Source organism: Passer montanus, unplaced genomic scaffold (assembly GCF_014805655.1).
Source record: "Passer montanus isolate IOZ18808 unplaced genomic scaffold, ASM1480565v1 scaffold67, whole genome shotgun sequence".
Classification (NCBI taxonomy): domain Eukaryota; kingdom Metazoa; phylum Chordata; class Aves; order Passeriformes; family Passeridae; genus Passer; species Passer montanus.
Window position 1 is genome coordinate 660139 of NW_024371815.1, and position 23144 is coordinate 683282.

The window sequence follows — 23144 nt, forward strand, 5'->3', positions numbered from 1 at the left end:
TTACTCACCTGGATTTTTTGCTATCTATATCTATCCACAAAATAATAATTACATATTGATTTTCATCTGTAATAAGGAACTTTAATTCCCACACCCCAATTCTCTAGTAAATATTTTAGAACATTAATATTAATTCTTAATATTTAAAAATTATTTTTATTTTACTACAAAAAAACAAAGCTAAGAATTAAGATTTGGAGTTTTCTTAATATCTCTGTGATTCAAGAGAAGCTCTTCCTGGGATTTTCTGTTCTAAGCCATACAGAATTTTGTGTAAACCCTTTTCACAAGTCACAATGAATGAAAACAAAGCCATACAAATTGTATCCCAGTTGATTAAAACAAAGATTAATGAGATTAAATTAACTTTGCTATGTAATGTTAATCATATTAACACTAATGTGATTCTGAAAAGTGTATTTATACAATAACAGCACATATATAACAAAACGTGGAAAGAAAAAAATTACATGCTATTAGCTATTGTCCCTTCTTTAAAAAAAATTATTGAATCTTCTATTTATTGAGCAGCTGCTGCATTCACTCATCCATTCATCCACTCCCTCTGCTGTTATTTATGTAATTAATTATTCAATCAATTGTTCGCTGAGGGACCGTATATGATCTATGTTTTACAATTGACCTCAAAGAGCGAGGCAGCTGAATGCATCCGATAGAAAATAGAAAAAGGCATCGCAAGGTTCACAACAATTATCCAGGGTTCAAAGCCAAAAACTATTTCTTCCAGTCCATTGTCATACTCCGGGCGGCACCCGAACGCCGGTGGTATCCACAGCTGCGGGGAAAGAACGCCAGGCCAATGTTAATCACCAGCTGTACAAGTCAATAGCCTTAATGACTGTGACTCACCGCACTGCAAACTGGTTTCAGGAGTCCCTAAAAAATCCCTCCCTGTTGCTACTGGGGAAGGCTGGGAGAGGGAAGGAAGAGGGTTGCAGCTTCTGCTGTTGCTACCGTTTTTGGAGCGTTCCTGAAAGGAGCCTCCCATATTCTACATTTAAATGAACTTTGTTCTCCAAAAGCATATTCACTTCTTCCAGAAGTAATTTTTTTTGCCTACAAACTATAGAACCATGCAATTTTAATATACTTATCAGACTTGAAAGGATGGGAAGATTTTGGGTATTAACTTGTGAACGACATTCAAAATGTCTTACCGAAAGGTTGCAGAGGAATAAAAATGCAGCTATGTTCTTCAGAATTCTCCTCTTGTTGTTAGTAACTGAGTTGCTGCTGTAAAATGAGAAATCTGAGGCTGAGTGCATGACCAAACTATTGTCCTGACTCGTTTCTTCTCTGGCAACACCAGCACCATCATTTTCTCTCGCAGAGATGCTGCCTTTAAACAGACAGGGTATGTCACCGTTGTCACGAGCAGCTCTGCCATTGTAAATCTCTTTGTACAAGGGGGTGAGGGACAAAGTGCTCCCCCGAGATATGGTCACTATTCGAAGAGTTTTAATGTCATCATTCACCTTTTCCTGCTCACGGTGGATGGATTCTATGATAAAGAGGTTCTGAATATATTTCTCAATAATAACCAGAACAGAGTAGGGCAGGTTATACCACGTGTATTTGGGATGACCTTGGGCACAGATAATGGCAAGGATTGAGCCCCAGGAGAGCAGCCAGGACCCTGCAGCTGTGCCCACCAGCAGTTCTGCATCCAGTTTTCGAGCGGGGTTCTTGGAATTATCCAGTGATCTATCTTCCAGTCTGTAGATGAGAAGGGCGACGACTCCAGCTGTGCACATGAGAGCCAAGACGAAGATAGCGTGCAGGTAAAACATAGTGAGTGCTAACTCACTTTTGATTTTTGAACCTCCAATCTGAATTAAATACACAACAACTATGGCTATTGTACTAGTTAACACGATTAGTCCAAAAATCATTCCAACAGTTATGCCGTGGAATTTGAATGGAGTTTTGTTTTGCTGGTGGTGCTCAACTTTACGACCAATGTTCTTCCACAGGACATAGAGCATCGTGGATGCTAGGATGTGATACTCTATATTAAAGGGATATAGGTAATATATTCCCTGAGAAAATATCGAGCAGAGAGTTGTTGTTGTGCAATTGCATTGAGGTGCGTGATCATCTAGAACTAAAGGAGAAGGAGAAATCAGTTATATGCATTATCAAGGTTCCTTGTTTTAAGTGAGTAAATAAAAGACAAATAAAATAACGAAACAGAAAAGGTAAAATTCAGTCAAACAGTACCCAGGTGCCCACCTAAGAACAGGCTTCTCCATGCTTCACTGGGACTTGAAAGCAGAAGGCATCCCCAGCAGTTGTCATAGAATGGCCTGATTTGGAAGGGACCTTAAAGATCATCTGTTTCAAAACCCTCCTGCTGTGGACAGGGAACCCTCCACTAGACCAGGTTGCTCAAAGCCCCATCTAACCTGACCTTGAACATTTCCAGTATGGAGCATCCACAGCTTCTCTGAGCAGCCTGTTCCAGTGACCACCCACACAGTGAAGAACTTTTTTCTTTATATCCTGTTTACTCTAAATGTTTGCTGACTACAACTTGCACCATCTTGCCAATGGAGAAAATTATTAATTAGTAAAAAAACCACATTTGTCTTTGTCTTGTAAAACAGCACTAATGGAAAACTTATATTCTTTTGAGCCATCCCACTGAATCCTGTAGCACCACAGGCTACATGCAATCATTCTCCTGGGAAAGACTTGCAAGATTATTCATACTTGGTTTTTTTATTAATAACTTAGAAAGTAGTAAACTCTCTTTTTAACACTGCTATGTTAGTTTATTACTGTGATTTAGTAATAAATTGATTCCTCAGTGATGTTATTCCTGAAATGGTCTCAAAAAATCTATTTGTTTGGAACTTAGAAGAAAATTACTGCCTTGTTCACATACATGATAATGATCATATAACATTTCAGAATCAGCTAATTACCATGTGCCCCCAGAATGACTATGCTGACATAATCATGAATGACTCAGCTAAATCCTACAGTGACAGTATACATGATAATGTTCATATAACATTTCATTATCAGCTAATTACTATGTGCCCTGGAATAACTATGCTGACATAATCATGAATGACTCAGCTAAATCCTACAGTGACAGTGTTTTGTATGAGTGTGCTAGAGCAGGAATTTCACAATGCAACAAGCCTTTTGCTTACCTATAGTTATGTTCCCAAAACCAAGTGTGATTAGTCTTTCCTTATGTTCATTCAATTGATGTTTTGACTCCGTTAACACGCCATTTGTCCACAGGAGCAAATTTGTGAAAACAGAATGGATAACACCAAATCTACAAAACAAAGTAATTATTACAGGAATCTGCACAGACTGTAACTCATTAAATATCTGAAATGAAATTAAATGGATTAACTTTCTGTGTACAAGCTATATGGCACTATTTATTTGTCAGTGCAGGGGGAGGGTTGAAAAATCATCACCAATATCTAAAAATGTTCTGCAGTCACTGAAATCAGTCTTCCAAAACCTTACAGAAATGCCATATATTAAATGGTCTAATATATTAAACTGTTAATAGAATGCCAGGTGTTATCATGCACCCAAGTCTGTTCATGTTTCTTCACTAAGAAACAGTTCTTCATTACAACACTCTTCTCAGTAATAAACTTACAGTAAGAAATTTTTTAGATCTACTTATAAACAGAACTGATAGCACAGCCCTTTGTAATCACTCTCTTCCTGAGCATGGGGTTTCAACACTTACTCAAGAGAGCAGAACAAATGGAGAACCTTCACCAGAGATGATGCTTCTGAGCAAATTTATTTCACCTCCTATAGAAACTGGTCAGATCATTGACAACTTTAAATAAGTACTTTGAAAATTAAATGTTTGCTTACTCATGTTCTGTGTACAGACAGATTAATATACATTAATCTGCCTTCTCACAGAACTAGAAAACACATTGGGTCTGATTTGGTACATAGGATACCACCAGGGAGGTTGTGGCTCCAAGTGCATGTGCACCGTTGCACCTACCACACCTGTGAGGTGTGGTTGATATGCCTGAGGGATGGGATGCCAGAAGGACCTGGATGAGCTCAAGAAGTGGCCCTATGGGAACCTTATGAGGCTCAAAAAGGCCAAGAGCAAGGTCCTGCAGCTGGGTCGGGGCAAGCCCTAGCATCAACATGGGCGGGAAACATCCATGGCCAGCTTGGATGGACCTCTGAGCAACCTGATCTAGTTAAAGGTGTACCTGCTTATTGCAGAGGGGTTGGACTTTGACTTTTAAGGGTTTCTTTCAACCCAAACTATCCTATGCATCTAAGATGTAGTTTTAAAAAGGAACTTTCCATAAAATCAATATAAAATATGTCAGTTACATTGCATTGACTGCAGGTTGCTGATACAGGTTCCCTTTCAGTAGGTAAATAAACAAAACATAATATAGCGCATAGTCTTAAAACACATATACGATGCTTCCTTCTTAAGTGATTCTGTGGTATCATATATTGCCATTTTCCTCTCTTATGAGAAAAATATATGTATTTTGTCACTAGTTTGTATTACAAAATATCAATGCAGGTTAAATAAGTGTAAATGGAGTTTAACTGTTCTATTTCTTTCTACTTAATGCAATCAAGAGGAGAATCAGTCTCTGTATATTTTCACAGTCCCTCATACAATAAATCTTTGGTGTTAAAGCACTGTACAGACCTACACCTATTAACACGTCAGATGAGGATCAGAGCCACTTTACCTTTCGAGTGTTTTGAAAGACTGGATAACATCCTTTGCATGGCACCACAGAAAATACACCTAAATGGAAGAAATACAGAGAAATATCATTACACTGGTGCACGTGTGTAACATTCAGAAAGGAAAGTGCATCTGTAGATAGACATTCAAATGGTTAAAACTTCTGATGATTTAAACTGAGGCAGCTCCATCTCCACACACGTGAAAGAGCTCATGATTTCATATGATATTTGCACAGAACCTGAGATTTTTTACATAAAAAAATCAGTGGCTTAACAATAAAAAGTCTAAGTATCACTCACCAAAACATATTTTCCTTCTGTATCTGAAGAGATTTTATTTCAGTGACAAACAAAATAAAGCCACTGGCTGTGGATAGAGATATGATTGCTGCAGGGCATGGTGATGCTAAGATTGAATAATTTATGAAATATATTAAATTCTGTGGAGGGAAAGAAATTGATGAAAGGATGCCAGACTTGACTAATAAAACAACAAATTCCCAGGAAGCACAAGAAAAGTTTGTCCTAACTGCATGAGAGACAACCCCATTAAGAACACAGCAGTTGCACTCAAGGATAGTGCAGAAAACTCAAGGAGTAAAAGAGAGAGATAACAATAATGAGTTAGCAAGTCAAGGTAAGTGGAATAAAATTAGAAGTCTCTGTTTGTGAGAGCATAATGGAGACCTCAGAAAGAGATTGCCACTGAAACAAAACCAAGTGTGGATAGGGTTCAAGAGCTATACCAATATTCCTCAGGGATGTTAGGGTGACACTAACAGTCTGTTTACTCAAAATAGTCCCTAGGATACTGAACTCATCAGTAGGTGAACTATCAGGAGAGAGAGTCCTAAGATTTCTCTTAGAAGCCTGCCTGGTTTGGTATTCCAGAAATAGTCTAAAAAGTAATAAAACTTTGGGTTCCTCTACAGCAACCAGAGCAACTGGAAGCCCATTTTTCCACAGCATCCATTACTGCAGGATGCCTTCACAGCCACTGTTTCTGAGGCAATCAATGCTAGGCAAATGCAGCTCTTCGTGGCTCAACTATGCTACCCAGCAGTAACAATTCCTCTAATGAAGCATTCATCAATTAGAGGAGTGGCCACTGTAAAATCCTAGATGTAAAGACTAAAATATTTCATGTAGGTTTCAACTGAAATCAAATTGAAATTACCTTAGTCTCTAATGCCATATTCAATTTCCTATCCTGGGATAAATGCAGTAAAATCTGACAGCAGATCTGAAAGCATTCCTTAAAGATTATAAAAACATAAGGTTTGAAGATATGTGCAGACACAAGATAGTGGGAAGAAATAAGAAAACTCAGTACAGAAATATCATAAAACCCAGTTTTCACTCACAGAATACTCATTGCCTCAAGGGGACTTCTGCCTGCAGAAGAACATAATGCACAGCCTGCCCTGGGAGGGCAGGTGCATGCTAGTTCATATACGAGTGCAGAATGTATATATTCATTTCATGGCATGTATCAGGATGCCTCAGTAAAGGAAATGACAACAGAATCTGATACATATCCTGTAGAAAACTAATTCTTTGGTTTTTAGATAACACATATTAGGGATATTCTGTGCTGTGATTTCATTCACTATTTCAAAGACAAAAGATTCATCTTAGGTAAGAGGTATGTGGTTAATTACTTCTTAAATTTAACTTTTTCTTTGATTGTTCAGGCTAACATTCAAGTGTGCATTATTTTAAGCTCTGTAGATGATAAATTCAGTGACACTGGGTGATGTAAAATTTAAATTAGAATTCTTGTTGCCTTTGTTCAGCATTTTTATTCACCATTCTTCCACACTCCAGTTCATGGTGGCTGGAAACCTTGTCAGCTCTGGGTCACTGGCTGTAATGAAGAATGCTGTGTTCAGATCAGCATACAGAAGAGTATTTCATTGGTTTGTTTTTCAGAGATGAAGGAACAAAGTTGCAAGACATGGAGAGTGGATATTACAAGAATGTGAAATTAAGATTACTCCAACCAACTCAGAATTTCACCATCAGGGAAAACATAGATGGGGTGAGAGTTACTGTTTAAATTTCATTGCTTTTTTTTTAACTCTTGAAAGCAGAAAAATGTAGGTGATTCAAAATCTCATTTACATGCAACCACGACTGCTAGGAAAACATTTCTTTCTGAATGACATAAAACCCCTGGAAAATTCATAAAAGTGCCTGGCTATGATTATCTCAGTTGAGTGGCTTTTTCTTTCCTTCTCCCCTACAAACCTGCTGACAGGGGTTCAGAGGAGTTAATGTGAGAAACAATCAGCTATGGAGTGTCACCACACACTGCAGACCCGAAGCCTTATAACAAACAGGCAGCTGGAATTTTTCTCAGGAGTCACTGACTATGTTTGCTCTTGTGCAGCCACTGATAAGAACAAACAAATGCTACTAGAAGGAACATCCATGTTCATTTATTACAGGAAAGTTGTGCAAGTGTTTTAGAACCAGCTAGGAAGGATTTTGTCCCCTTTAGCTTACCAGGCCTACACCTCTAACCACAAAGGAACATCAGGCCAGACAGATTGAATTGAACTTGTGTGGCAAGTCCTACATACATAAACAAGGGAATTGTCTTTAGCCAAAATAATCTTTTCAGCCTGAAAATTCTGCATGTAACTTCAACTAGACAAAAAGGCCACGTAGCTTCAACTACAGGAGAACATTTTTTTATTATTCTTTTTTTCAAACCCATGTTTGAAATGCATTAATTTTATGGCTAAGTAACTTCAGGTTGCAAACCTTGAATTTACTATACATGCACAAGCATTTAGTCCTCAAAAGTATTCTGTGATATGCTTAGAAATCAAATTAGTGTTAAGTCCAGTGATGACAAGATAAAATATATTTTGGCGAGAAACAAAGATTAACATAAAACTGCAACCAGTGACTTTTACCTGTAAGATGGTGTGGACAGCATGTGTAACAGGAAAAATGCCTTCAGTTGGTGATAAACAGTTTGAAAAATCAATATAATATCCAATTTTAAAGGAGTCCAGAATTAAAGTAATCACTGCAAATAATGTAATCCCACCTACAAATGAAAAAGATATTAGAAAATTGTAAGGTATAGTTATAGTGTCTGGAGACTATTTGTAAAATATACAAAAACCTATTTAGGGGAATGAAAGTTGATCAGTATCTGCGTTCTTGTTTAGGGAAATAAGATTACATCAATGCTCAAGAAGATAATTGACTCTATGAAACAAGTGCCTGTAATTTGTGACAGCCTCTGCCCAGTACATGAAGCAAGGTCACCACTGGACAGCCCCTGCAGGGTCAGGGAGGGTTTGCCAGCCCTGAACTGCCCAGGACATTCAGCACCTGGCAGAGTGCCCAGCTCTGGGCAGGATCACCTCCCAGGTGACAGTGGCACTGAGCAGCCATGGAGAGCAGGAATTCCTGTCCCCAGCAGCCCCACAGCAAACTGGGCACCCCTGGGGAGCTGAACAACCACCTTACATCCCCCAGCCCAGCACCTCCACAGTGGGAGTTACACAATCCCTTGGTGTGCCTCCCCATGGCTCGGGGGTCACTGTAACTCAGAGACCACAGCCACAACGAGCTGTGTGGTTTGTTTTCCTAGAAAGGAACCAAAGATTTAATTTCAGTATCTGCATTTCACACACACACAAAAATATCCTAACATAACTTTGAAATACATTACCCTTTGTTCATTTTTTTGTTGCTGTTATTACTGGGTTTGTACTTGTACGACAAAGTACAATTGGCTACAAGATTACTGAACCAAACCTTGGTTTTGGTTTGTTTTGAGGTTTCGGTGGGCTTTTTGGTTTTTTGTGCTTGGGTGGGTTTGGGTTTTTTTCTTTTTTTAGGCTTTTTTCAAGGAAGTTTTCATTGGATTTAATTTGAACTTATTTGAATGAAGACTAGATGAAAATTTATCCATGGACCTTAACCAGACCTCATGATATAAACCAGCAGCAGTAATTTAATCTTTCTTTACAATTCCTCACAGACTAAATAACATCACTAGAGTTGACTTGGATTAATATTTATCTTTTATTTGAGGCCACAACCTAACTTCCATATAAGTACCATGTGTTCCACTTGACATGTGGTAGTAAAAAAGTAATACTAGATTAAAAATTTATTTAATTAATACCTTTATTGTCAAAGTTGCACTGATAAAAATTAAGTAGAAATTATATAAACACACTGTAATTTTGTTTATTATTTCATTGACCCTTTAAAATTAAACAAAAATAGACTTCAGAAACCTTTTCAATCACAAGGGTATGAATTCCAGTAGGATTTTATGCTTCTGTTTTACAATCTCTCTATAATAAAAGCACTGTAAAATCACTGATTGAGTGTAATTTTTACCAGGAGCTAAAAACTTTTGCTTTTATATTGCAAAATCTAAAACCTCTGCTCTGCACTTCATGCATGTGTACAATCCCATACAGTTTTTAAAATTTATGCTTCTTAGGTCAGCTAATTTGTATTCTAACACATGTAACAACAGGACTGGAGACCACGTTTTTAAATAAAGGTGCCATTTTTATTGTGTATGAAACTAAATGGTATCATAAAATACCAAATTATAGGCTACTCTTGAGATCAAATTATATGTTTCTTTCCTTATCTAAAGAATTTTAATAAATATGAAAGAAATTAGAATTTCTAGTTCTGATTATATAATCATAAATATAACTGGCTGTATATCACTCTGCCTGAGGTAACTAGACATTCTCTGAGCAAGGTGTTAGACTCCATGAACTTCAAAAGTCCCTTCCTATCTGAATTATTCTAAGATTGATGTTGTGATTTATGGTTTATTTACAAAGGAGGAAGGAAATGGCCTGTTTGTCAGAAATGAGTCCATTTCACATGCGTTATGATTGTTTCAATAAGAAGTCAAAAGCTGTCTTCTGAAGCAAAAAGATTATAGACTATTGCTCTCCAAAGATTAGAAGACTTTATATGACTTTTAATTTTAGATTGTTTCATTTATTCAATGGTATTTAGACATTTCTGCAGTCACCGAGGTGGCCACACTACAAGTGTGTACAAAGTGTCCAACATGCTTATTTATGGACTTCAAAAGAGAATGATTGTACTAATTTTATTACTCAAAAATCAAAGCATGGCCACAATTACCATGCATATGGTATGTTAATAGTTTTTCTGACAACTTTTTCTGATAGAAACTTCAGTAGTATGTACTAATACTAAATAGACACCAGTAATTTCAAGGAAGATAATTCCATTGCTTAATTATTTTCATTTAAATTTGTAAGAAATGTGAAATTATTCCTATTGAGTACTGTTTAATTATTTTTTCCTTTCAAACATTTATTGAAACCTCTGTGTCTTAAGGGATGAATAAGAGGATTTTCAACCTTATTAAGTGCTGCCTCATTTCTTGCTACTAACCATCAAGAAGATCAGAAAACATAATGATACAGTTGCAAAAATACCACTCTCAATTTAAAATATTGTTCAAATAAATGGCAATTCAATGAAGGCAGTAAAAAGATACAAGTTGAAGTCTGTCAAGAGTTTTTAAGTTGACCAGTTGTCAATGCTTTAAACAGAAACTGTGCTGCTAAATAATGTGATAAAATAAAGCTGTTTGTGAAGCCAACTGATTTTTATTTTGAATTCTCTGGCTCTTCATTGAACTTTCCAAAAAAATGGTCAGAGAGCTTTTCCTAGCAGGAGAGTGTACTTAGGGAATAACATTTGGAATAAGTCAAGGAAAGACTTCCTAAAGTTCCCTGTGGTTATTTGGGTCAGGTTAACTGTGTTGTATTAAAGACACAACTCTGCCACAAACTTTTCCCACATTCAGACTCCAGGAGTGGTTCTTGGTCAACCACACAGGTGGGAAGAGAACCAAGCTCGAGGGTTCACACAATTGACACCTTGGTGCAGAAAGGCTTGAGGAAACCTTCCTGTGAGCAGTTCTGGCAAACTGATCTTCTGTCCTTCTAGTGCTGCTAAACATGTACAAGGAGTCAGTTATAGGAGGTTTTTGTTAAATCATTCCATTTCAACATTTGTCAGAGTAAAAATGGTCTAACCAGGAAACTGCCATCACTTTTACTAAAATGATATTCACAGTTTGAAAGGACAATACTGTTTAATACAGGGACATTTGCTCTCCCAATTACAGAAAAAATATATTGTTCAAAAGTAGTGATAGAACTAGTAAAAAAATTACAGAAATCTTTCAGTGGAAAAACCCAAACAAAATATGTCTGTCCCACTCCATCCTCCCCTTTCCTTTTTGGACTTTTGATCTTTCAGGTAAAAGACTTCTATGACAAAAGCACTGATAAATAGGAGGGCATAGGGGATCTTGGCAGAGGAATTGCCACCTGAGTTTTTCCTTAGCTCAAATAAGTTTTCTTTTACCAATAGAGGATAAAGGAGTTGTACAGACTTGTTGTAACTACAAGAAACTCCCAAGAATAGGAAAGTGTAGGTCATTCCCAAAGGGCAAATTTGTTGAATTGCAGCCTAAGAGAAGCCATGGAACCCACAGCACTTGAGAAGCCAGTACAAAGACCCATCCTGTGCTGGTAAAAGAAATGGATAAGGTAACCTAGTAGTTCAATCTAGGATCTTATTTCTAAGTTTCTGTGACTCCTTATATTCTGTAGGACAAATGAAATGCTGTGAATGCGGCGCCAAAAGAAAGAGGGGTGGGGGATCCTGCTGTACTTACCCATGCTAGGCAGTATTTATTCCATATTTAGGAGGGGAAAGCTACCCTATGAGTAACAAAAGCTTAGCTTGGCCCAAGGTAGCATCATATTAAGCCTTGCATGAATTTCAGGAGGTTGTAAACCACATAAGCTAATAAATGAAAAATGCTTGAGAGATTAATATTGTCTTGAAAAATAGTAAATTATCAAGAGGAACAATTCAACAGTTCGTTGTGAATTGTTTTGTGAACTCCATAAATTTCAGGAAAGAGTCTACAGACCATGGCTGTACATAAGACATAAAAAAATAGGTTTTCTGTCAGCAATTCAGACACAAATGTTAACAGTTTCAAAGAAAATAACAGTTTCAAAGAAAGCACTGAGATTGAGAACTACATTTCCACAGCACAACCTCACTTTTCAAAATAATCAGGCGACAGGTGTTCTTGGAATTTTCATTTAGATGTTTAATTAGCTGCTGTAAAAATTAGCTGTTGTCTCATAGTTAGTAGGTAGAAAACATGTTATGGGAAAGCTGTCATAACATTCCACTTAAATACTTTCTGATCTATCATTCACAGTGCTGAGACTGGAAGAGGCTGGTAAAACTGGGATTGCCTATTTTTCCACAAGCACTGATGTAGGCTGTTTCTTTTCCTTGGTACCTGAAAACAGAGATTCCTGTCACTACAATTCTGTCATGTGCTCCCCGAACACCTTCTCTCAGTATACCTTTGTATCTTCACTCTGGTACACACCTGACTGCAGGAAAGGGCCAGCACACTCCACCACTACCCTCACAAACTTGTATACTTTTTCTGCAAGCGAATGCTCAGGTTAGATTCCTCGTTTAACTGCTTTATGTACTGATTAAAGCTGATCTGGTTAGGCATTCTGTCTAACCCTAGACATTTCAAAAGCATCACTGTACACATATAAACAGGAATGTCTGATATACGTTCAGAGCTTCAGGACATTACTGACTGGTACTATCATAAAGTAAATTGCATTATATCATCTGGAAAAGGTGATAATTCCTCCAAAACAGCTGCAAGACACCAACAAAAGTGCTTCTTCTACTAGCTATATTTCATTTTTCAAGTTTCACCAAACCAGCCTGGTAAGGAAGAAAGGTGCCAGTGCTTTCAGCACTATAAATGGTAGGTTTGAAAGTGAGGATGTTTAACAAACAGCTTCCCAATACAATCTTCTAGTATGTTCAGCTTATGCATATATTTACTTTAGAGTGCACTAGATGTTCATTCAGCTTGCAAATACCAGGATGCCTCCCGGTAGGGATGGAGAGGGTAACAAAGAGGCAGCAGACACAGGTGACGGCACAGGTGTCCCTTGTGCAGTACCACTCGGTGCCATCCGCCCGTACTTACACTTCAGCCAGCGGGCTCCGGCGTGCGTGTCCTTGTCCCGGATCAGCCTCCTCTGCGTGCAGCTCCTGCAGAGGTACCACAGCATCCACAGCAGCTGGATGAGCATCAGCGTGATGAGGTAGGAGAGCAGGTGGCTCTTGCTGATGCCCACAGCATGCACAGCCCAGGCGAAGGTGAGCAGCAGCCCGGCCAGGAAGAGGTTGATGCCGTACTGGCTGCTGAGGATCTCGGCGTTTTTCTGCGGGTAGCTGCCGCCCACCGCGGGGCAGCCGGCGGCTTGCTCCATCTCCCACGCCGGCCAGCTGCTCCAACAGGCGGCCCCGCTTCCCCGGGGAGCCCCGAGGCCGCTGCTGGCCCGTCCCCCTCGGGCGGGGGCGGAGCGGGACCGCGGGACCGCCGTGCCCTGCCCGCGCTCCCCGCCGCGGGACAGCCTGCTGAGGTTTCTGCGGGACATTCTTCCCTGAGACTGACAATAGCTGGGGTCCAGGCCAGGGTGAGGAGAAGTGACTCGGACGAAGGCTGGTTCTGAGCCAGCCCTGCCCGCGCTCCCCGCCGCGGGACAGCCTGCTGAGGTTTCTGCGGGACATTCTTCCCTGAGACTGACAGTAGTCCAGACCAGGGTGAGGAGAAGTGACTCGAAGGCTGGTTCTGAGCCAGCCCTGCCCGGCTGGCTTTGGTGAGGGACATGGGGACATGGTCTGTGTTGGGAGTGTAACACATTCCCTGGAGAGGAAGATACACAAGACACCGTGTGTTGAACAAACCCGACGGCAGGAAAGCCAAGGAACGGCCAAAACCTGGGAGCTGGTGAGGCTGGAGCCTGCCCGGCAGCCCGGGAGCTGCTGATGGAGCTCACTTCGTACAGCGAGACAGAGGGATGACACATGTGCTTCACACTCTGGGCTCCATCTTCTTTTGAGCAATCAGTAGTAGGACTAGTAGGACAGAACCTCGTTTTTCAGGAAGTCTCTAGACCTTTCAAAAGAGTTTTTTACCTTGTTTTTTTTTAGAAAGTCCCGTTCTGACAACACAGTACTATAGGAATTGCTAGAGGGAGAAGCAACTACTGAGCTCAAAGTAGCAAAATCTTCTGCAGAATTTAGTGCCCTTCAATCACCTGCAGAAATTAGTCCCCTTATATATTCATTTCCGCAATATTTATACACACTTTCAGTGTTGACCCTTTTCTACTTCAACTGAATTCTCTTAACTTTAGGTATTTGGATGCTGAGCATAGCCTTGGAGGCCAAACACCAAGACAGACTGGTCCTTGTTCTGGCAAAGTGGGTCTTATATTTTTGCTCTGTACTTGTTTGTTGCATATTGATTACCCAAAATATTGTTTTTTACAGTGAGTGACCCACACCTTACATGAAATTAAGCCACTAGATCAACTACAATTAAAAAAAAAAAGGTATATTGAAAATACAGCATCTATTTTACTCCACTTCCTCTGGCAAAGGAGTCATCTTAAGCTTTTTCCCTTCTGAAGCCAGAAATTAATAGAGGGGTTTTTCTCGTATAACAAAGGACACTTTTGAACTTACATACAAGTGTCTGGGGTTTCCAAGCCTCTTAAACAACAAGGAAGAAAAACAAAATGACAGAAAGGTGGAATGAGTGAATTCTGGACAATCACCTATTTAGGTAAACATAAAGAGAAGTAGTTCCTGTCCTTTATTCATTCTGTCCTGTTCTCAAGAAACAAGTATTTTAAGCCATCTGCAAATTTTCCTTTTGAGGAATGTACTTAACAGGAAGCAAGCCCTATGTTTTTGTCTGGTCTATTAAATCAAAAGCATAACTAGTCAAACAGTCAGGCTTCAACCACCTCTAGCTCACAGCTACATCCACTGTTATCACAAATGGCATTGTGGAACTGCCAGATCCTAGCTCTATCTCATATGATGTAACCTTTAAAGAATAACTAAGGAAGATGTTGCCATTTTACAGAGCTCCTATGGCTAACTGTGATAAATAATCCTCACTGCATGGACTATTTTACTTCAAATTATCCAAGAGCATCCCTTGTCACCTGTAAAGGAATGCTCTTTGGTGCTGGTACACATTCTCATCCTGAAATGAAATAATGTAAATGGATACAGAAGATACCTATGGTGGTCTGTACCAAGAGAACACATTAAAGCTTTAGGAGAGGTGGAAATTTCAATTGCCTCGTATTTTTTTCAGGGAATTATTATGCTACCTCTTTCTACTCTCTTGCCCTGAAATCTTTATTTGGTGGTAAGGAAAATAACAAAAGCAAGGAGTTCACAGAAGTGGTAGCAGCACTGTGTCAGGTTACAACAATTAAAACAATCATTGTTTTACATTCTTACCAGATTTGCCACTACTTCCTTTTGAGCACATAAGTGAATGAGAATTGTGTTGGATACTCAGATCTGTTACTGAAAGACTTTGCTGAACTTTGTACAATGAGTATTTCTACCTGGGATTCTCAGAAAGACATCCAAGTAGTCAGAAGGCTACTCCAGAGGTGAACAGTGTTGTTACACCTTCAATAAACCCAGCTGAAGGGGCATGAAAGACAAAGATACTCTAAGTCAAGTACAGTATTTAAAATCTACATGAACATCTATTTTATAGAAAAAGCAAGGAGATGGGGTGGAAGTCTCCAAGAAAGTGTAATTAGATGGTGAAACAATTAAATATTGAACAACTATTGATCATTTTTGTACAAAGTTTATTAAGATGTTCAGAAGAATGAATTTTAAAAATCATGTAGCAAATAGTAATTTTAATTCAGATCACAAGGCAACTTAAAACATCTAGAGCATTTATAGAGCTGACAAATAAAAATACAGCTATAAAAACCATCCCTGAGCAATACTGCATTTTAGATATTATAATAAAGAAAGGTGCTCAAATGTACCTTGTATGCAGACATAAAATTGGTAAAACCTTTTAAAAATTGAAGACCAGAAGAGAAGCAACTTGCACTTTAAAGATGTGAAGCATGACTGGTTTTGGCAAACTTAAATATTACATTTAAACATTACATTTAAGTTTGTTAACTTACCCTACAAACTACTTCAAGTAGTGCTGAATGCACTTTATTTTGGTTGGTCTCATCCTTTGTATTACATACTATTAGGTTGCAACTTTTTTCATTAATGAAACAGTAACAACCAAAGACAATAGTATCTCTTTCATTACTAAACATTCCACGTGTTCAGCAATGGTGTAAATTTGGAAGTCAGAATGAAGAACACAGTACCCTTTGACAGTCCAGACTTCAAGCAACACTCACAAGGAATAGATTTTAACAGGTTTCAATACCCAATTTCTACATTCTCCTATTTTCCATTCTCCTATTTTCCTATTTTATGGAAAAGTATTTACACAAGGATCTACACGAAGTGGTCTAGCAACCAGGCGGTGCTCAGGTCTTCAGACAATTAAGTGTCTCAGTCAACATGAACAGACACTTAACAAAAACAAAATGCTATTTTATTTTCCCAGCTCAGTATAACTAGTAGCTTTTAAGTTAATGTCAGCCTCTTCATTGCTGAGTAAGGAAAATGGCAACTTCATTAACAGGCACTGCTAAGAATGAAAATTTGATTTGCAGAAGAAAAAACAACCTGAATACTGAAAAACAGTGCATACTTCAAAAGAATTTAATGTATGCTTTGAATTTCTTGTGTAGTGTTAATATTGTTCATTGTGTTGCTGGTTATTCACAGCTTGATCATCCACCTTTGGCTGTGGACAAACTGTATGAGCACAAGTAGAATTTATTTGTTTAATTGATGGCACTGCCAAATGTCAACCAGCTTTCCCTTACCCCTATCCATACATTTTTTAAACACTAGCAGATCTGAATTTAAGACATTAGATAATAAAGTATTTCCTACATGGTAAGACATACAACAGCAGAAATTTAAGAGATCTCCTGTAAGTAAGTTTACAAGTACAAACACAGGTTCCAGATAACAGTATTTTACCTGTCAATTCAAATGGAAAGATATAGTATTAAAACCCCACAACACTTGATTTAAGGATCATTTACTTCCAAATCAAACAACATGATCTCAGCAGGAAGTTTGAGTAGGTGACCTCTGAGGCCCCCAGAGATAATATTTAAAGGTCCCTTTAAACAATAATTATTCTATGGTGCTATTACTTACTACCCATGTGCTTAATACTCAAATATAAATAGAAGGTTTACAAAGCTTTACAAAATGAAAGGCTTCATGTTACTAAGAGATGTAAAACATATTTATCTTCCAACTATTGACTAATCCTATGGTTATGTCAATTGGTTTATAAATCAAGTAGATAAAGAATTACTGTATTAGAGCAAACAGGCAGTATTAGAAACAACAGAAGTACTGGAATGTAACAAAAGTGACATACACTTTGCAGGATTACAGTTACTTGAGTCCTTCACATGAAGCTGAAAGAAAAGAAAAAACCAAATTTAACAAAAATCTTTGAAAGTTCTATATATACTGCAGAAGCTGTATCATGTACTAAATGAATTAATGGTTTTGGAACACCAAGTAATAACCTGTCCCTAATTATTAGGCAAATAATTATTTGACCTAATACAGAACTTCCCCACATACTTCAAGTACAGAGACAAAACACAGCCAGTGATAGAACCAACAAACATGGATACATTTGTATCAGCAAGTGTGAGTGACTCAAGTTGCCACAGTAAAGAGGTTCTGAATTAAGTACTGCATTTTTCAGAAGTCTGAGCTTTGTCAGAGTAGAAGTTAATTATCTACTTAAAAAACAGGTTTCTTGATATCTCAAAACTAGAGCGGAAAATGCAATAGTGATTCAGTTTGTTATTGAAAAAAACCCAAAAATCTGAGTTTCACCATCCCAGACATTAAACACCTTTTGCCTACCACTTTGTCAGTACAAGATGCTACACTCTAAATCCAGCAATCCAGCACAGTTTTCTTTTTGTTGCACTCTTAAAAATTGCTGAGGAATCTCCTCACCAGAAAGGATTTGTGGTGGCAACCAAAGCCAAATAGGCTTTGTCCTCATTCCCTTGAGAAGTAGAACAAACAAGACCTGCTGAAGGAGTAACCCCGGATGATACACCTGTGATACAGGGGACATCCTTTACCCTGTTTACTGAGCTGTGTTTGGTGTCTTCCTTAGCTTTTCACATTTCACTGGATTCATTTGATAAGTATATCCTAACAAAAGATGTGGTAATTATTGAGAATGCATTTTTCAAGTCAACAAAACATATGGGTTGGCCTTTGAGAAGTTCTTTTTAGAAAGAACAAAGAACTTCTCATATTTTCCACACATCAGGTTGATCTTGGCTGTGCATCACAGAAAATTAAAACAGTACACCTAAAGACAAAGACATGACAAAGATTTTTACTTTTAAAAACTAGAGAAGGCCTTTGTATATGGATGTTGGTATCTTCTCCCTTTTACTATCAGGTCAAACAGCTTTACTAAGAAGTTTCTCCTAGTCTAGGTAAAAGCTGCAGGGTTATGGCCTATACACCCCCAAACCACCCATTCTCACTAATGCTTCTTTCAATGTCTAGAAAGGAATTTTAGAGAAGTGGAAAGGATATTCTTCCCCTTTGGATAATTGTACGTTCTCTGGTTGCTCTATATGCCACAAAATGTCACAATTTGAAGAATGTCCACAAAACATAGAGAAGGAACTCCTAAATGGCCTCCCAATCCGTAAATGTCTAACAAAGCAGTTCCCACAACAGGATAAATACTTTTATGTGCTTAAAAAATTCAATTACTTACCTGAAGGGCTTATCCCAGGAGTGACACAAGCATCACAACACCCATGAACTGAATGAAGAGCAACACAGGTGTCAAAAATGACCAGACAGGCCACAAGGCAACATTGAAACTGGGAATAAAAGCAGAAAGTATTTGGTAAGTTCAGTTGTCACATTACAGAAACACCAGGCAAACAAAGGAAACATGTAAAAAGAGGGAATAAGATTTAAATTACTTCACCTGGAAATATACTTTGTTTCTGAAAACAAAAGACATCAAGGGTAAAGGGTAAAGATACCTTTTACTTGCAGAAAATCTGTACCTGAAGCCTCTGAAAATTACCTACTCTTTGATTTTTCCATGGGCATACATGACAGCTGAGAGAAGCCTTAATCTAAACTTTCATCCAGACAGATTTCAGTTAACTGAAGAGATGGGGGAAAACCAACTTATTTTACAACTGACCTACAAGAATTACAGATTTGACTAATTATGAACCATAGGGAACCTTTATTTTCTTCAATCTTTCTTTTTTTTCACCATTGCAGCAAATACTGACTGATACTCCAATACAACAGCTAAACAAGAGGAAATCAATTTTCATGCAGAAAGCAAACCAATTAACTGGCACAATGTATGTAATTTTCTTCATTCACATTTGCTCAGTTCTGACTCATATAATCTCATTAGTAAAGCAACTCTTACTAAAAGTACCATTCTCAGACAAAATATAAACCCTTAAAGCTCATATGGCAAGAGTCAGAAGTCTATCATTTTCTGTATGTTTGCTACCTGTAGATTGTTTGATAATGAATAACTCTGACAGAAACTGATTGAACTGAATTTTTTCTCAGATAGAGAGACTGCACCTTTGTCTTAATTTGTAAACTGCACATGTAGTTGCCAGAGGTGAGAAATTTACACTAACAAAGATAACTTTAGTTTTCCCCTAAATTTTCAAGGCAGTAAAGATCCAGTACATCTCCAAGTACACAATATACAGTTTCAACTGTTGCAACTCTTGCTTTGTGGATGAAAGTTGAAAGTGTCAGAAATTATGCTACATAGAACTGACATTGTCACCAATACAATAGCAGAATTACAGAAATTATACTTAAAAAATGAGCCCATTAACACACAGACAAAAGTCGAAAGTGCAAGAAATTATGCTACACAGAACTGGTATTACCATCAATACACCAATACAACAGCAGAATTACAGAAATTATACTTAAAAAATGAGCCCATTAACACACAGACTTGCACAGGTTTAGCAAAAGTTTGCACACGTTGTTTGAACTCACCAAATGGCTGCTGCTATAAAGGTAGCTGTTGTGATAGGAATCAGTGCAGGGTACTGTTCATCATAGTCCTGAATTCCACAGTACCACTCAAGATACAGTATGCAGTAAAAGGCAACAGATAAACACGCAGCCAATAAACAAGTGCCACAGGAAAGCCACCAGCTGCAGGAAGAAAAGCACATTAAACCATGTTTAGCACAGTCACACTGCAGTTTGCACAGTAATCTTCACTCCAGCTGACAAACAGAACAGGCAGTATCTGTTAAAAACACAGATTGTGGCCTAGAGTTCCTGTAGGTTTTACCTTAAGTTAATCTTACAAAACACTTTTTGCCCTTAAAAGCTGTCTAATATAAACAATTGAGTTTAATTTTGCAATGAAACATTCCTTTCAAATATTGTCCCCTCAAATATTTTGGAAATTCAGTGTGACAGATCTTGTCAGGAATCTACTATACTACCACACCAAAACCCCTTTGTCACTAATAAAATAAAATAGGCTCCACTCCAACTGTGCTTTTCACTATAAATTAAACTGGTGATCTTTGGGCAACAGAAATGATGCAGAAAGCTTTAAAATTGTTTCAGTTTGGGAACTCTCAAATTTAACAAGAAGCATGAAGATTATTCTTTATAACTGCTGAAGAAAACCATGGAGAAATCAGAATTTTAAACTCAAAATCATAAAAACACAGGATATGTGATTGTTTAGGGAGACACAATTTTGAGCCTCTTTGACAATACACTTCAAGAGTAGCTCAGATAAGGCAACCTGGGAGGAAGAGGAACTTTAACAAAATCTTATCTGAATCTGTATAAACAAATAAAAATTTTGAAAAATGGAGTCTTACCATAACTTGATTGCTAAATTACAAAGGGTAATCAAGGATCTTCCTACTCAGGTAACATGTACAGCAAACATGCTACTTTGAAATCCTGTTAGTACCAACAGAGAATCCTGCACTAAGAGAACTGTTGCCATGGCCTACCTAGACAAGCAGTGCAGGAAGACAAAGTCCTGACCCCAAATTTTGATTACACCTTGGAGTCACTGATTTTGTTTTTGCAGTCAGGTGTGTGAAGGGTATAACTAGCCTGGGAGGTCAGCTCCAGAGAACCTCCCAGCACAGAGCCCTGTGCAGTTTCCATGTACTGATATAAAAATGACAACAGCAATGTGTTTTAAAAGCACTTCCAGCTGAAGCTATCTAAAAACTTTTAATATACATCAATCCCATTGAAAATAATTTAATAAAAAAGAAATAGACTAGAAATAAATATTACTTCACAGAAATTATTTCACTAATCTTTTGCTGACCTACTCAAAATCATCTACAGATCTTCTAGAGAAATGAACTTCTCTTTGACCTCTAAGGATTAATTTCAGGGGGTTTATTATAAAAAAGTAAAATCAAAACCTAAATACTTCCAACAGAACAGACAGCTATTTCTTGGACTTAAAACTTGAAGGCACAGTATTAAAATGTCTGGTATCAGAGCAAAATTTACACATACAAAGATGGCTCAGTAGAGTTTATAGAGAAAAAACCAATTGTAGCAAATTTTAAGCATTGTATTTACTTTAAAATTAGTTCAATAGTATCAGCTTAGGTGGTCATCTGGTCCAACCTCCCTGCTCAAGCAAGCTCAGCTACTGCCAGTTGCCCAGAATCACATCCAGATGGCTTCTGACTATCTCCAAAGACAGAGACTCCACAATCTACCTGGGCAACCTGTTCAGTGCTCAGTCACCCTGACAGTAAAAAAAATGTTTCCTGATCTTCAGAGGGAAGCTCCTCCACTTCATTTTGTGCCCACTGCCTCTGGTCCTGTCCTGGACACCACTGGAAAGAGCCTGGCTCTGTCTTCCTTGCACCCTCCCTTCAGGTATTTACCTGCATTGACAAAATGCCTCTGAGCCTTCTCTTCTCCAGGCTGAACAGTCCCAGGTTTCTCTATTCCTACTGCAGATTCATGATTTAAGATACAGTGACCAGGTGTAACAAACTGAGTATGATTATAGGACTAAAACATGCCTTTTTGTAAGAAAAGATACCTTACCTATCTGTTTGCATAGTTTCCTTAATATTTTTTAAAAAATCAAAGTAGTATGTCACAGCTATTGATGCCAAAATCCAGAATGCAGAATGAATATTCAGTCTGTTAAGAGGCCTCATCGTCTTCTCTACAGCTGTAGACTCTTCTGTAAATAAGAACATAATTATAGCACTAAAGCCAGTCATTAAATTAAGTATGATTATACTTACATAAAGCACGACACTTTATCTTTTTAATTCATTTATCTTGGGAGATTATTCTACTCATCACAATACACTTTGTGCTACAAATATTCTAAAGAGCTCTGAACATTTACTGAAATGAAACAGACTAAGCAAGGTATCCTTTGATAAAAGGACAAAGCAGTAACCATCAGCCCAATACCCTATCTGTGTATCTTTTTAGGAAACAGCTGACTAGATTTTGTAAGGGTTGTTTAACTAATCAAAAAACCCTGGTGTTATTAAACAATTTTTATTAATCTGATATAGAATTTCAGGTTGTTACTTCCAATTACTAATTTATTTACACCCTTCTTTATGAATTTTAGTATTTGCAAAACGATTGCAAACATAAATAATTTCCTTGTTCTCAACTGCAGATAATTCACAAATATTCAGCTGCAGTTTCAGGAGCTAGCTGGACTTACACTGCACACTTTCAGCAGGTAAACTACAACTTTCACTGTGCAGGAAACTACCTTCTCTTTTTGCCCTCATTACCATGTACTGTTTTAGAGAGAGTGAGACATCAGAGCAAGCAGATGAGAAAGCCATTTTTGTGCACGACAGCAACCATGTAAGACAGTATTTATATACACTGTCAAAAAAAGGTGGTTTTGTCAGAGGTGGTTTTGATGCCTCACACTCAAGTTTATCACCAGGAGTGCCTGGCGGCCTGTGTGCCTTCAGCAGTGCCACATGCGCCGACTCCTGCACACGCACCGCCACCAGCCGAGCGCACCCACAGCTCTGCTGGAGCTTACGGGCAGCTTTACTTTTCATTTCCTAGATTCCTCCTCATCCTTCTGGAGCTCGGGCCCGGAGCATTCGAGCACTCCACCCGCATGCGGCAGCCCGCGGCTACGAGCCCCTGGCATCTCCCCCGCCCCGCTCGCAGCCAGGAGCGGACACCTGAGGGCAGGCGGGGCCGCGCTCCGCGCCGCTCCGCCCGAGGCGGCCCCGCCGCCGTCCCAGCGCCCG

At 38.4% G+C, this 23144-nt stretch overlaps 2 protein-coding genes across 2 annotated transcripts; both read right to left on the reverse strand.

Moving 5' to 3' along the window:
• Positions 1-625: 625 nt before the first annotated feature.
• On the reverse strand, positions 626-13121 carry OTOP1 (otopetrin 1). The gene is made up of 6 exons (XM_039728931.1): positions 12836-13121; positions 7668-7804; positions 4743-4801; positions 3183-3313; positions 1179-2125; positions 626-796 (listed from the first exon to the last, which is right to left on the reverse strand). The coding sequence occupies exons 1-6, from the start codon at positions 13119-13121 to the stop codon at positions 626-628; spliced, it is 1731 nt and encodes a 576-aa protein (XP_039584865.1).
• Positions 13122-15522: 2401 nt separating this feature from the next.
• On the reverse strand, positions 15523-23010 carry TMEM128 (transmembrane protein 128). The gene is made up of 5 exons (XM_039728869.1): positions 22940-23010; positions 21946-22164; positions 19885-20046; positions 18602-18710; positions 15523-17255 (listed from the first exon to the last, which is right to left on the reverse strand). Exons 1-4 carry the CDS (start codon positions 23008-23010, stop codon positions 18611-18613), a joined length of 552 nt encoding a protein of 183 aa, XP_039584803.1. The 3' UTR covers positions 15523-17255; positions 18602-18610.
• Positions 23011-23144: the final 134 nt, after the last annotated feature.